Source organism: Amblyraja radiata, chromosome 2, assembly GCF_010909765.2.
Source record: "Amblyraja radiata isolate CabotCenter1 chromosome 2, sAmbRad1.1.pri, whole genome shotgun sequence".
NCBI lineage: Eukaryota > Metazoa > Chordata > Chondrichthyes > Rajiformes > Rajidae > Amblyraja > Amblyraja radiata.
The window spans coordinates 110446543-110462568 of NC_045957.1; the positions used below are offsets into that span (position 1 = coordinate 110446543).

At 40.4% G+C, this 16026-nt stretch overlaps 1 protein-coding gene across 1 annotated transcript in view; it reads right to left on the reverse strand.

Annotated features, from left to right (window-relative positions):
* anln (anillin actin binding protein) overlaps positions 1-16026 on the reverse strand; it is a 75091-nt gene that overhangs the window by 16211 nt on the left and 42854 nt on the right. The window contains exons 11-18 of the mRNA XM_033013404.1: positions 13768-14042; positions 11485-11603; positions 9713-9860; positions 9333-9468; positions 7691-7879; positions 6383-6509; positions 5856-5904; positions 5407-5463 (exon numbers count right to left, since the gene is read on the reverse strand). Coding sequence (XP_032869295.1) covers positions 5407-5463; positions 5856-5904; positions 6383-6509; positions 7691-7879; positions 9333-9468; positions 9713-9860; positions 11485-11603; positions 13768-14042 — 1100 coding nt within the window. The remainder of the gene's footprint in view (positions 1-5406; positions 5464-5855; positions 5905-6382; positions 6510-7690; positions 7880-9332; positions 9469-9712; positions 9861-11484; positions 11604-13767; positions 14043-16026) is intronic.

Genomic DNA, 16026 nt, shown 5'->3' on the forward strand with positions numbered 1-16026 from the left:
TACAGTCTAAACCCTCGATACCCACTGCTTAATAAAAATAAGGTACTATTTCCCAAGTTTCCATTCCCAAATTCTACAGGCAAGTGGCTTCTGCATCTTGTTCTCACCCAGCTATCTCTCGTCCATATATTTATCCATCCCAGCATTCCCTGGATCAAACCTGCAAGACAGCAACGCTACCTCTGCGCCACCATAACTAATTTATCAGAATAACCTAACTAGTCCTCTCGTGATTTTGTACAACTCCCAATGTCAGCCACACTTGGATACTCAAACCAAGAATCTTCTGCTCATTATTCTCCAGCTACTGGCAGCTCCCCAACAATCATTATATTCAATATACTAGTATCAGTGTCTACTACACCGTTATAAAATATTTTGCATTACAATATTTGACCAACACACATGGTGCAACTGCTGGCCAATCTTGATCTCCATCAAAAGGGAGGAAAAATATTAACTCCTACTGGTATCTGACCTTCTAACTAGAAGAGAAAGCACCTTTATTGAAGTATTTAACATTTAGTTACAATATAGGCTTTAAAGACAGCTCTTAAAGGAGAGGGAATTGGAAAAACAAATTAAGCACATAAATCCAGTGCGTATCCTAAGCAGTCAAAGATACTTACTACTACTGATGGTGGATGAAAGCAAAGTACACAAGGAGCATTGTCTGGATGCGCTGAGCGGCCGGGAGAGGGAGAGGCCTAGTTCTGCCTCAGGTCCCACTCCTATTTCCCCCCCCCCCCCCCCGGATACCCTCCACACGCGCGGATACCGTCAGACACTCAACCCTTCTCCCCTCCCTAGCCTCTCCTCTATCCCCCTGCTCCCCCACTCATCTCCCCATCCCAACCCCCACAATGAAAATCACGATTTACTTTTTTTTTTTTAATGGAATTCTCAATGAAAATCGCATTTTTTCTTTAAGAAACCTAAACACAATTTTAGCTGTTAATGAAAACGGAAGAATTTGTTTAAAATTGATTTTTTTTTTAAATCACGGTTTTTAATGTAACTGCAATTTGGGATCTCATTGTGACGCGATGACAGGTAGGGGAAGTGAAAAAAAGTGTTGAAAGGTGCTTTTTGTAAAGTTTTAAATGTCAATAACTCGTAAAATATAACATCAATCCGAACGAAAATTGTCTCTTTTACATCCCAGGACAATGGCGAGTAAAGTGACCCAAAAATTAGTGCTATCGTGTACCGTTTTGGAGGAGTTTTGAAACTTCACACACTCGCACTCATACCAACAGAATTTTAGTAATATACTAGACCAAGTGGGACCCATTGGGTCCCGTCCCTTCAACGCGCGGTTGCGGGTTGGTGGTGGCCTGCAGCATCACACACACACAAACACACGGGGGGGGGGGGGGAAGAGAGAGAAAGAAAGGAGGAGGGGAGCCGGGCGAGCGAGCGGGTTGCAAAAAGTGAGCGAGCGACGTCACTCGCAGCAGTGAACACAACGTGCAGCCATTGTGACGTCATCAGCCATAGCCAGATGAATTTCTAAGTTATTTGGCATTTTTTAACATTGATTAATAACTGGAGAAATAATGCATGAATTCTTCAGATAAAGCGATTTTTGACTTGACGGGATAAATCTCTACAGAAATGTGTAAAAATGTTACCAGTAGAGCGTTGTTTTTTTCAAGCAGTAGGATTATACAGACACACACACACATCCAAGATCAGAGTTTTAAGTATATAGATTAGTTGATTACAGATGTGACAATTACCGAATATCTGCGTAAATCTTGTCTTTCTCACTCAGCCAATCTAAACATGTGCAACCCCACTTTTTAAAAAGGGAGGGAGAGAGAAAACGGGGAATTACAGACCAGTTAGTCTAACATCGGTAGTGGGGAAACTGCTAGAGTCAGTTATTAAAGATGGGATAGCAGCACATTTGCAAAGTGGTGAAATCATTGGACAAAGTCAGCATGGATTTATGAAAGGTAAATCATGTCTGACGAATCTTATAGAATTTTTCGAGGATGTAACTAGTAGAATGGATAAGGGAGATCCAGTGGATGTGTTATATCTGGACTTTCAGAAGGCTTTCGACAAGGTCCCACATAAGAGATTAGTATACAAACTTAAAGCACACGGTATTGGGGGTTCAGTATTGATGTGGATAGAGAACTGGCTGGCAGACAGGAAGCAAAGAGTAGGAGTAAACGGGTCCTTTTCAGGATGGCAGGCAGTGACTAGTGAGGTACCGCAAGGCTCAGTGCTGGGACCCCAGCTATTTACAATATATATTAATGATTTGGACGAGGGAATTGTATGCAACATCTCCAAGTTTGCAGATGAAACGAAGCTGGGGGGGGCAGTGTTAGCTGTGAGGAGGATGCTAGGAGGCTGCAAGGTGACTTGGATAGGCTGGGTGAGTGGGCAAATGCATGGCAGATGCAGTATAATGTGGATAAATGTGAGGTTATCCACTGGTGGCAAAAACAGAAAAGTAGACTATTATCTGAATGGTGGCCGATTAGGAAAAGAGGAGATGCAACGAGACCTGGGTGTCATGGTACACCAGTCATTGAAAGTAGGCATGCAGGTGCAGCAGGCAGTGAAGAATGCGAATGGTATGTTAGCATTCATAGCAAAAGGATTTGAGTAGAGGAGCAGGGAGGTTCTAATGCAGTTGCACAGGGTCTTGGTGAGACCACGCCTGGAGTATTGCGAAGAGTTTTGGTCTCCTAATCTGAGGAAGGACATTCTTGCCATAGAGGGAGTACAGAGAAGGTTCACCAGACTGATTCCTGGGATGTCAGGACTTTCATATGAAGAACGACTGGATAGACTCGGCTTGTACTTGCTAGAATTTAGAAGATTGAGGGGGGATCTTATAGAAACTTACAAAATCCTTAATGGGTTGGACAGGCTAGATGCAGAAAGATTGTTCCCAATGTTGGGGAAGTCCAGAACAAGGGGTCACAGTTTAAGGATAAGGGGGAAATCTTTTAGGACCGAGATGAGAAAAACATTTTTCACAGAGTGGTGAATGTCTGGAATTCTCTGCCACAGAAGGTAGTTGAGGCCAGTTCATTGGCTATATTTAAAAGGGAGTTAGATGTGGCCCTTGTGGCTAAAGGGATCAGGGGGTATGGAGAGAACTAGGTTTGGCTGGAGATAATACGCATTTAATAAATTAAATGAATTGTATTGGGTTGATTTGTTTCGTTCCAAATCCATGTACAGTGCCCTCCATAATGTTTGGGACATTTATTTGCCTCTGTACTCCACAATTTGAGATTAGTAATAGAAAAAAATCACACGTGGTTTAAGTGCACATTGTCAATTTTTAATAAAGGCCATTTTTATACATTTTGGGTTCACCGTGTAGAAATTACAGCAGTGTTTATACATGGTGTCCACCCCCCCCCCCCCCCACTTTTTTTTTTTTCAGGGCACCATATTGTTTGGGACACAGCAATGTCATGTAAATGAAAGTAGTCATGTTTAGTATTTTTATGCATATCCTTTGCATGCAATGACTGCTTGAAGTCTGCGATTCATGGACATCACCAGTTAGAAACATAGAAAATAGGTGCAAGTGGAGGCCATTCGGCCCTTCGAGCCAGCACCGCCATTCATTATGATCATGGCTGATCGTCCCAAATCAATAACCCGTGCCTGCCTTGCAAGGAATACTCAAGAAAGAGTATTCCTTGCATTTGTAGCCACTGTGGCATACTCAGGAGTTCGCTCGCTTAATCCAGCAGTCTGAAGAAGGGTTTCGGCCCGAAACGTTGCCTATTTCATTCGCTCCATAGATGCTGCCGTACCCGCTGAGTTTCTCCAGCAATTTTGTCTACCTTCGATTTTCCAGCATCCGTAGTTCCTTCTTGAACAGTTATGACAGTCGACAAAATAAGGGATATGTGGGGATAGCAAAACAATAAATGTCATGAATCCGATATTAAGAAGTGGTGGGTTTAGATGGAATCAAGCATCACTTCTAATACTCGATGCTAATCACTTGGATATTCTCCACGTTTTCCAGTTTCATCTCACACTAACCTGTGCGAAAGTTACATTCCCATTATAAGAGTTTCCTACCATGTTCTGACAGAGTTTCTTCATCAGATAGCTCATCCCAACATTCTCAGAAATGCAGTTATCGACTTGAGTTTTAATATCGATGGCAAGCCATATCTGGTGGAACGGAGTTTCTGGAACGTTTTAAACACACGGAGGCTGTCAAAATTCTTGGAAGGCAGGTACAGGATACTGAGTGGATGATCAGCCATGATCATATTGAATGGCGGTGCAGGCTCGAATCTTGTATGTAATTGTAGTGGATGGCAATCAAATGCAAAGATATTTCTTCCATTTTTTCACATCTATCCCAGGATACCCGCCAAGGATGTTTGTAGTGTCCCATAAATACCACCAATTGATACCAGAAAGTTAAAAATCAAACATGAGATGAGCAAAACGGTGCCACCATATTGAGAAACAGCAAGAGGTTCATAAGACTTTTGCCAGTTTTAATTTACATTTTTAACATTCAAAGGCAGCATTTACTTTCACTTTCATAAAGTTCACTTTCTGATACATTTTAAACACATTTGCAGTTAATCTGAAGAACCCTATAAAGAAGCGCTGCGTGATTTCCACCCATTCATTTCACGTGACTTGCAAACTAAAACTCTGAATCATCGTCATCTGAAGGCGTGTCAGAAATTGAGTACATCAAGTTGGGGTTTTGTTATTGAAGTGTAAGCAGAAGAGGTGAACTTTGTTATATTGTTAAATTATGTTATAATCATACCAAAGAACAAATCAGTTCTCGAAAGTAATGAAATACTCCCAGATGAAGTGCAGACATTTTGCATAGAAACTATAAAAGAAAATATATTTAGCTGGCTTATTCTAGGCAGAATTTAAAAAAAAAGACTAACAGTTTCTGACCCTACAAATTGTTTCCAAACAATCCAATTGTCTAAATGGAACAGACAATACGAAGGCAAATTCAGGCTATACCATATCAACCATAAAAATGCAGAAACTTGACTATATTGCAAGAAATATGCTGTTACAGCTCAAAGCAATTATTTCCTTGCTTCTTAATTTCTGTTGCAACAACAAATTGTACAAAATGAAGACTGAACAACTTAAGATATAGTATTGTTAAATGCGAGATAAATTTCATGGATTGATGGGAAAAGCAAAAAAAGAACCAATATGTTTCAAGGCCTAAATCTCAACTCTTAAGCAAAATTTAGTTTCTCACTTTCTAGCATATTCTTAGATGCAATTTGAAGTCAAATTTTTCTCTACCATGAATTTCACCGAGTAATTTTATATACATCCCACCTGATCACCATGCATTATAGCTACTGAAACTATTAAAAGAAATGGAACCAATTTAATGCAAAACTTTCCCTTTACCTTAGATTTGGTAGGTTTCTTTTTCTTTTCTGTAATGCCACTCTCCCGGTGCAATGCCTAAATAAAAACACCAGTCAGAAAAATGGCAAAAGGATTGTTCCTTTGAGAATTATTTCAGGTGACCTCTGCATTACTGCCATCTGGTTCATAGAAATCCGCTCAGACAGAATTTATAAATCAATACCTATTACCCAATAATTTGAGATACGGAATAAAATGTATTTAAATTGTATGCAAGGAAAAAAAAGAGAAAAAATCAACAAAATAAATGTTTTGCCCAGTCTCGTTTCTTGACATACGTGCAGATAATGTGACTTTGGGTTATGAAAAATGGCGCCAGGGGCGTTTACTAAGTACTAAGTACACAACTCCACCCTGTCCCGCTGAGTTACTCCAGCTTTTTGTGTCTATCCACCCTATAGTGCAGGGGTTGCCTTATCGTAACTTACCAGACAATAAACCTCTATCTCAATTTCAAAATCATTCAAGACATCTTGCCTAAAAAAAAAAAAATAGAACAAATTTAAAGCACATTCATTCCCATAAAAAAGAAATTAGCTTCTAAAACCAGATTCAATTAATGATAATAAGGCACTTTCTTCAGAGAACTTTAACTTACAGTATGATCTTGAATAAAAGGTTAAAAGTCCATTTGCTTGCTTTCAGATCCCTAATCGTGTGAACTGGCAGTCAGAATTGTTTTAAATCACAACTAAAGCACAAGATTACAGCATAAAAATTAAGCTTTTTATAGTTCACAAATAAACTAATTGAAAGCTGTACAAGTGGCATTGCTCCTTTGATTACAGGAAAGCACAACTTTAAACAGGTCATTTTAATCAGAGTTGCATGACACCTTTGCTCAGCTGACCCAATAACTTGAATACAAACTAATTTATAACCCTAAGCTAATAAAGAGTTTTAGTTAAATTTTGAAAAGCAAGTGGAAACCATTTTTGTCATGTCTGTTACTTACAGAGTGAACTTTGTGGGAAAACTAATAGCGTCGCCACTGAGAGCATTTTGGATGGAGGCCAATGGTGTAGCCACTATATTTAACGCTCCTGCTTTAATTAGCACGAAAAAATAGTAGTTGGTAACATCTGAAAGAGATTAATAACCTATATGTTTAAAATGCACTTGCCAAAATAAAACTTTTTTTTAAAAACTATGCTCACTATTCAACTGAAACAATGAATATCCAGTATTTTCCAAGGATCTATTTACTTAACTAGCACCAGTAATTTTCATCTAAATGATTAAAACAAATTTAAAATAAATATGTTAAAACCACAAGTACTTATTTTACCTTGTATTCCATTAACTGCTGATATTCAAGTATAAAGCAACATAATTTAACGGTTTCACTGACTTACAGTTGCATTCATTACTTAATTTAATACATAGTCTCAAGATTATATACCAGCCAAAATCCATTTTGCAGTTATGATGCCATTGAATCACAAAACAGTGATTCTGACCAGTAATTCTCAGAAACTGACCTGCACTGTTAAAATAATGCAAAAGGGTGACACTGTTCATCAACAATTGTTGCAGCCTTAGTACTACCACCGCAAAAGTCAATAACACTCAAATGACAATTGATAATGCTTTGTGCCTTCTTTGAAGGAGAACAAAGCATGAGCAGCAGCAGGAGTGGATCCAAGGAGACAGAGTGGGAGAAGAGATGGGAAGCAGTTTGCCTTTCATCACTTCCTATCTCTTCTACGCATATGTGCATAGAGGTGTACTTGAGCACCAGGGATCACCTGTGTAAGAAATTAAGCACATCTGCCTGGTTCCCTGCGCACAACTGTGACCCATGTCAGAGACAAGCTTTATTTAACAGAGCTGCTCAGAAGGAGCGCTGTATGAAGAATGATATTCCTCATACGGGTTACTGATTGGGGACGATCAGCCATGATCACGAATGGCGGTGCTGGCTCGAAGGGCCAAATGGCCTTCTCCTGCACCTATCCTGCACCTATTTTCTATTTCTATGTTTCTATGATATATCCTTTAAGTGAGTGTTCAAAATTTGAAAGGAGGAAGAATGAACAACAGCTGTAATTGACCAGTCAAATTTCTAGATTGATGCAGTTTAACCGAGAAATTGCAGCAAGATAAGCTACTGGAGAGGATTCCTTGGGATAGGATTTACGCCCATCATAAGAGAATGGGTTCATTAAAGACAGTCGTTGTGGCTTTGTACACAACCGGTCAGGTGCATTGGTCTATTAACAGCAAACTGCAAGTTCCAAGTTAACAGGAAAATTAGTCCTACCCGTTTTCTGAGCTGTTGAACAGATGAAATCTGCCTTTAAAGGAAGGCGGATGTCTGAAAGTGCAAAACAGCCTCTAGATGGAGCAAATTCACCAGCTGATTTTGCTGCGTGGCCACCTCTCTTATTTACAGGTACTCCTTCACCCTTTAATTTGTTTATTTCAGCAAGAAGTGCCAATCTCTTTTCACCTATGTAAAATGAAGCAAAATAGACAAATTAAAGAATCCAATCTTTATGCACATCAGAGAAAAAAAAATAACCTGGCCAAATCACATTATTTGAAAAAGCATGATATTGATAACGATCATCTAAATGCAGGCTATCCCCATGTGTTGCGTTCTTAGAAATCGTGATTTTCTATAGTTCCCATTGAATCAAATATTATAAGTGGAGATGCATTCCTATGGGATGAGTATCACAACTATTCGTTCACAGCAGGGGCCACTGAAGAGATTTGCATTGGAAACTGACAAGCAGTCAGTTAAGTCGCTTGCGGCTGTGTTTGGAGACAAGCGGCTGCAGATGCTCATCATCTTCCATCGTTAGTTTGAATGGAGGCACACACTTTTTAACGCATATCAAATATAGTTAACATAGGTTAAATAAATACTTAATAAATAAATAAGTAGTTGTTTAAGCATACAAACAGGGTGGCACGGTGACTGCCTTACAACACCCGAGACCCGGGCTCGATCCTGACTACAGGTGCTGTGTGTACAGAGTTTGTACGTTCTCCCTGTGTCCTGGTGTGTGTAGGATAGCATTAGTGTGCTGCGATTGCTGGGCGGCGTGGACTTGCTGGACCAAAGGGCCTGTTTCTGCGCTGTATCTCTAAACTAAAATTAAACTGTACTTAATGTTCATGGTCCAGTTTTAGACATTTTACGCTAAATAAAATGCAAACTCCTGAAAATAAACTGCTAGGAAACTGAACAAACTGTGCAAAAAAGCCAATGGTATTATCGAAGCATATATCAAATATGTTAAAAACAAAATAGACAAAATCTGTTGTTTCTTTTGCCATTCTGTGCTAATTTATTTAATTCCCCCCAGCCCATACACAAATTCCATAAGAACAAATTTTATTCCACATCTTGGATTTTTTGGTAATGATTTGTCATTTCTGTTAGGTTGAGTTTCCATAATCCAAATGACCGTAACAAAGGGATTGTTTGCACTTACTATATAAAAAGAACAATTTGCTGTTATTTGAATACCTAATACATTCATAACTACTAGTGAATTCAGGCAGATTAATTTGAATTATATATATTGAAAATTTTCCTAACGGCAGATGCAATATAGCATGACTTCTCAATCACTGCTCATACATGTGTTCAAGAAGGAACTGCAGATGCTGGAAGATCGAAGGTACACAAAAATGCTGGAGAAACTCAGCGGGTGCAGCAGCATCTATGGAGCGAAGGAAGGGTTTCGGCCCGAAACGTCGCCTATTTCCTTCGCTCCATAGATGCTGCTGCACCTGCTGAGTTTCTCCAGCATTTTTGTGTACCCACTGCTCATACATGTTCTGGTTTAAATGCGCTTAAGCCTTTCCAGAGGCCATGATATGTCAACTTTGTATTTAAGAAAATTGTAAATTCTGAAATGATACTTAATCTTTTGTGTTGCATTTCTTACTGGCAATCAGTAGCAGCCTCTCAGCTTCGGCCTCCTGCTGAGATCCTTTTCCATGATCTTCATCTGTACAGCAGTTTAAAGCCTGGCTTGCCTGGTGGATAACACTTTGCTGGATATTTATTTCATTGTTCAGATTCTTGGAATAATAAAGTGAAACAAATTAATATACGAGAAAAAAATTATTAAATGGAAGGATTTTACTGCGCACATTGACAGAAAATGTCACCTCAAAGAACACAAACCAAACTCAATACAGCAAACTCCAGTTATTTTCTTTCCACTGAATTTTAATGTTGTTATTTCAAAATTCATAACCCGAGAGGCATTTAGGTCGATGTAGTGTCCAGCATGGCATAGTCTTCTTGCAATTAAGACATTACCTTCATCTTCTGTTTTATGCTAATTGAACTTGGCGGTGCATTAATTTTCTCTTCAAGTCTTTGAGAAACATCCTCTTTACGGACAATGACTTGTTTCACTGAAGGGCGCTCAATATTTTTAATTCTTTGCGATCTGTAGGCATCAATACTGGGAAAAAAAAAGGTTGGTGGTCGAGAAGACAAATTAAAAATGAAAATTACAACAAAATTAATGAAAACTCAAAAAACACTAACATAGAAAATAGGCGCAGGAGGCCATTCGGCCCTTCGAGCCAGCACCGCCATTCATTGTGATCATGGCTGATCGTCTCCAATCAATAACCCGTGCCAACCTTCTCCCCATATCATAGAAACATAGAAATTAGGTGCAGGAGTAGGCCATTCGGCCCTTCGAGACTGCACCGCCATTCTATATGATCATGGCTGATCATCCAACTCAGTATCCCGTTCCTGCCTTCTCTCCATACACCAATCCCCTTAGCCACAAGGACCACATCTAACTCCCTCTTAAATATAGCCAATTAACTAGCCTCAACTACCTTCTGTGGCAGAGAATTCCAGAGATTCACCACTGTGTGAAAAAAGTTTTCTTCATCTCGGTCCTAAAAGACTTCCCCAACATAGGGAACAATCTTCCTGCATCTAGCCTGTACAACCCCTTAAGAATTTTGTAAGTTTCTATAAGATCCCCCTCAATCTTCTAAATTCTAGCTAGTACAAGCCGAGTCTATCCAGTCTTTCTTCATGTGAAAGTCCTGACATCCTAGGAATCAGTCTGGTGAACCTTCTCTGTACTCCCTCTATGGCAAGAATGTCTTTCATCAGATTAGGATACCCCTTGATTTCACTAGCCCCTAGAGCTCTATCTAACTCTCTCATAAATCCATCCAGTGATTTGGCCTCCACTGCCCTCTGTGGCAGAGAATTCCACAATTTCACAACTCTCTGGGTGAAAACGTTTTTTCTCACCTCAGTCCTAAATGGCCTTCCCTTAACAATAGGAATCAACAATACAAAGATTCAAAGTTAGTGCTCTGTAAAAGCATCTTGCTGAATAAATGAACATCAAGGCTAACTGGATAGTCACAAGTTCCTTAAAAATCTTCAACTGCTAAAAATTATCAACTGGTTGGGCAGCAGCATCACTAAGCTGAAACATTAACTTGTTTCTCTCCAGAGACATTGCTCGACCTGCTGAGTATCTCCAGCATTTTCTGTTTTAGTTCCCTTACATTCTGTATAATGTCCCCATATTTGACAGTCAGACCAATTGTTCCCCATGTGAAAATGTATTTCTTACCTAACCCACCCTCTTACTAATAGATTGAAGTTGTCCTATGGACCTGCATACCCCATTGGGTTTGATAGGCGAGTGATTGGCAATCTCCAAGCAATTTGATAATTAGCTGCTTGGGAAACCACAGGTCTGGCTCGGAGCACTGATGGTGTTTAAAGCTTGGCCCTCAGGTGATCGAGGTTTTTTTTTCAGGGATATCTCCCCCCCCCACCCGTACAAGGAGAAATATCACCTTGTCAAAGCTCCTGGGAGAAATCGACATCTTTCACCCACTCACTTCATATTCAATTCTTCCTATTTGCTATACATTTTTACCTCAAAGTAGGAGCATGGTAAGCCTAAATACAACTGCATCAAAAACAGCAAATACATTAAAGGACAATAACAATTTAGGGGATAAAACTTCAGCGTATAAAGTATTCTTCTATTTAATCAGATAACACCCCAGGTTAAAATAATAAAAACTTTGTTATACCTGTATACCAATTTGTGTTCATCAGTTGAAGATCCTACGTTGTCAGCCGACTCTGATCTGGTTATGGGTTTTAGCTGGCATTTGCCCTCCTTTGTATTGCTGGCAGGCTTACCACTCCCCTGTGTAGCAAAACACATTGAAGTAAGTGTGGAATTAAGTTAGCGTATGAAGAAAACAAAATCCGGCAATTGAATCCCTCAGTAACTTACATTTTGTTTTAAATTGAATTCAGCCAAAATGATCCTTTTTAAAATATGCTAAACAAAAATGCAATTGTTGAACTCAAAACAATTATTACATTTTACTTCAAAAACAAAATTTCTCCGGAAAATATAGTTGTTAAGCTTCCGCATGACAGAACACAAAATAATTAAAAGTGTAGGGAATGAAATAGATTTATGACAAGAATATCTTTTATTTGTCATTAGATTTTTAATAGTTTATACAGATTGGGAAAAGCTGATTGACGTTACAAAAGTGGCCAGTGAAGTCCAAATATGTTGTGAATACAGAAGAAAAAAAAGTTACAAACTAGATTCTATAGAAAATATAACCTGACAAGAATGAAATTGAGGTAATGAAAGGTGGGGGGTGTTGAGCAAAAAAAAAAAAAAAAAAACTGCTTAAAAAAGGGGAAAGGTTGGATATAAGAAAAATCAACTAGGTCTGTCAATTTTGCATTGTTTCTTTAAGTGTAACTAATTGTAATACAAGGAAACCATAGGAAATTAGAACACAGCCAGGGCCTAATCATGTCACTAAGCATTTTGTCCACTTCCAAGATGGGATATGTCAGCAACTCCGGTTGTGGAGGGGGCTGTGGTGGAGTGGGGAAGAGGCAGAGTGGAGAGAGCGACGGGAAAAGGAGACAACATTGGTGGGGGAGGGGTTAGGGGGGAAAGAGGTCCAGTGGACAAAGCGACAGGCTGGTGAGAAGTGAGGGAACCCCATTGTCACTTAACATGTCCTATACGTGGCTGCGGCCTGAAGAAAGCTGCTCTCCCCAGGGGCTACAACGTGAGACAACCAGACTGTGCAATGAATGAAGGACTCGCTGGTGCAGCTAGCTAGCCAGGAGTGGTGCCGGAAGCGGGGTGCGAGCCAGACTGGTGTTGGCAGGTCCGTCAGCTATAACCAAACTCCGTTATAAAGGGGCTTGGTAAAACGAGAATTTAGTGTACATGCACCTCTAGGTCTCGCTGCCCGCACTCCTCTCCAGGATAATGCAGGTGTAACTTTCTAAACTGCAATACGTCGCATGTCAGTTAAATTGCATTTGCCATTTTGTGGTTCACTTCCCCCAATCATCCTGTTGCATGGATAGTTAGTCCTCTGCTCTGTCTCTACTCCACTAATATTGTTATTGTCTGCAAACTTACTTTCCATTCCAACATTGTTATCTATGTTAATAATTTGGATGACAAACATTTTTATTTCGCAGTTTTGCAGATTTTGCTCATTTTGGCTCTGCAAAACCCGCTAGTGCTTAGCACTGCAAAGGTTCCAAAGATGAGTTTTTTTACTTCATTGTTTGCACTATTCACCTTCTTCCTTTATGGAAACAACAAATGCATTGGAAGCAGTTTAATGCTTAAAAGAATAGAATGGCTGTCATGTGAAGGACAGCTGGATAAGCTTTCCTTTTATCCACTGGAGTTTAGAAGAGTTACAGGCAACTTAATCCCATGCATGGAGAGGTTTTTTTTTTTTTTAAATGTTACAGAGAATGGAGCCTTCAAATATTTTTATGGCAAGAATTCGACTCTTGATAAGCAGGGGTGATAGGCTAGTGAGGGTAGGATGGAATGTAGAGTTTAAGTTACAAACAAATCAGCCATGAACTAATTGAATGGCTGAGCATGCTTGAGGGGCTGAGTAACCTATTCCTGCTCAGAGAACAAGCACTAAATCACACATGAATTTAGTGTTGATTAATGTAACATGGCAATTTCTTTGCTCCTTCAATAGTGCCCTTTAAAAAAAAAAAAGTTCAAAAAGCAAAACTCAACTATGCTTTGATTTTACACCTGAATCCAGCAACCACGTGTTACAAGCATTTTAGTGAGAAATAGAATTGTCACGTCGGTGCATTTCTCCTCTGCAGAAGTAAATGAGTGGGGCAATGGATGATGCTTAAACAATACAGAGTGCTTCTATGTTGCGTCCTCCGCATGGACTTGTGCTCCAATTTCTAGCCAAAAAATTGCTACCTTTGAACATACAAATTCAACAGGAGGAAAAGAAATACACAAATGCTCAGTACTCTCCAACATTAAACTCCACCTTTTGATTTGTGACTGCATCAACGGTTTCTTCCATTGGCGCGAGGAGCGACATTGAGGATATATTTAGCTCATCGTTTTTCTCCGCTGGATTACTTTCAGTTTCTTTGTTGCATGCCATTTTCTCACTCATCTCATCATCTTCCTCCTCTTCCTCCAGGACATCAAATAGTTCATCAATGACGGCAGAACTGTTAGTCTCATCATCATCGTCATCGTCATCATCATCATCATCATCAACGTTCATCTCAATCTCACGTACCATTTCAATTTTATCTACCAAAAAAACATTGGGATTAACAATTTAGTTTATAAACATCTAAAACAATCATAATGGAAATAATTTCACACGTTACTGCTAGATATAGACTAAAGTTCCGGTTGTCAAATTCTTCAGTGACTTAAGATCATTTAGTCCTCATTACAGTTTCAAATGGAGTTGCCAATTGAATGGCAGACTGGGAAGTGATGCATGTTATGAATATGCTTTAATGTTACCATTAGTAGACGCAATTTTTTTCCAATCCTACATATTAGATTAAATTAAAAATCTAATTATGAAGATTTAACAATGGTTGACCGACCTGCTCTGCTACCCAATTCGCAACTCAAATCATCTTCCCTTAGCATGAACACAATGTAGCATATGCAGTTACAAAGTTGTGTATGAAAATTCCGAATACAGGTACACAAACTTTTATCCGAAAGCCTTGGGACCAGACACTTGTCGGATTTCAGAATTTTTCGGATTTCGGAATGGAAGATTTTTAGCATAGATTAGGTAGGTAGCGCGGGCGGCTTGAAAAGTCTGGAGCGGCTGCCTCCTCCCCGGAGACCGGGGAATCATTGTAAATCATTGCTTAAATGTTAGTCAGTTAGTTTGGAGGGATTTTATGTGGTGGGGGGGGTGAAAGGGGAAACTTTAATTCTTAGTCTCCTACCTGGTCGGAGAGGCGGGGAGCGGGCAATGCCTTACCAGGTCGCCGTGCAGTAAGCTCCGGAGCGCTGTGGCCGCCGACTCCCAACATCGCGGAGCTGGGGCTGCGGGCGTCCGGCGCCGGTTGTAGCTCCGACCCTGGCAACTCTACCCCTGGCTGCACAGCGCTCCAAATCCAACACGGCTCGCGGCCGGACGCCCGCAGCCACAGCTCCGCGATGTTGGGAGTCGGCGGCCACAGCGCTCCGGAGCTTACTGCACGGCGACCCGGTAAGGCATTGCCCCGCTGCCCGCCTCTCCGACCAGGTAGGGGACTAAGAATTAAAGTTTCCCCCTTCACATAAAAGCCCTCCAAACTAACTGACTAACATTTAAGCAATGATTTACAGATGTTTAAGTGTCTCCCCGGTCTCCGGGGAGGAGGCAGCCGCTACAGTAGTACAGACCTGGGTTGACCGTGGGTCGTTTCGGGTCAAGTTTGGCGCCAACGTAAAGCAGGTCTCCCCACTACACATCTACAAACTTTTTATAGGGGGACAATCGAGAGCACATTAACCAACGGCATCACTTCCTGGTTCGGGAGCTGCAAGGCGTACGAACGGCACCAACTTGACAGGATTGTGAAGACCGCCAGCAGGATTATTGGTGCTCCACTCCCTTTCTTGCTGGACATATACAGGAAGAGATGTATCAACAGAGCCATCTCCATCATCAAAGACCCCTACCACCCATCGCATCACATATTCTCCATCCTGCCATCTGGGAAGAGGTACAGGAGCATTAGTTGCAAAACCAGCAGGATGCTCCTCAGCTTCTTCCCGCAGGCTATAAGACTGTTAAACGGACTTTGCCCCCTGCCAAAGTATCGCGCACCAACCACCAACCTGGACAGAGCCACTGTCGTGCCACTGCCGATCGGAACGCCTGTTGATGTTTAGTTGAGAGTAGTGTTAAACTTGTTCATGATATATGTATTTTTATTTCTATTTATATTTTACTGCACACTGAATGGACACTGGTTTGAGTAACGTTTTTTTGTTTCCTCTGGGTATGTGAGTACTCAGGAAAATAACAATAAAGATATACAAACGCGAGCTTTGGTGTGCAGACGACATCCTGGAAAAAATGTCCGGTTTTCGGAGCTTTTCGGTTTTCGGAACTCCGGATAAAAGGTTGTGCACCTGTACATGGTTTTACATAAGTATCTATCTATGCGGCATAAATATAATCTTCAATATTGCAGAGTGCTCTGTTCCTTCCTTTCAATGTAAGTGCTGCTCTTCCTCAGTTGACAATTCAAATTGTTAATCTGCAGATTTTTTA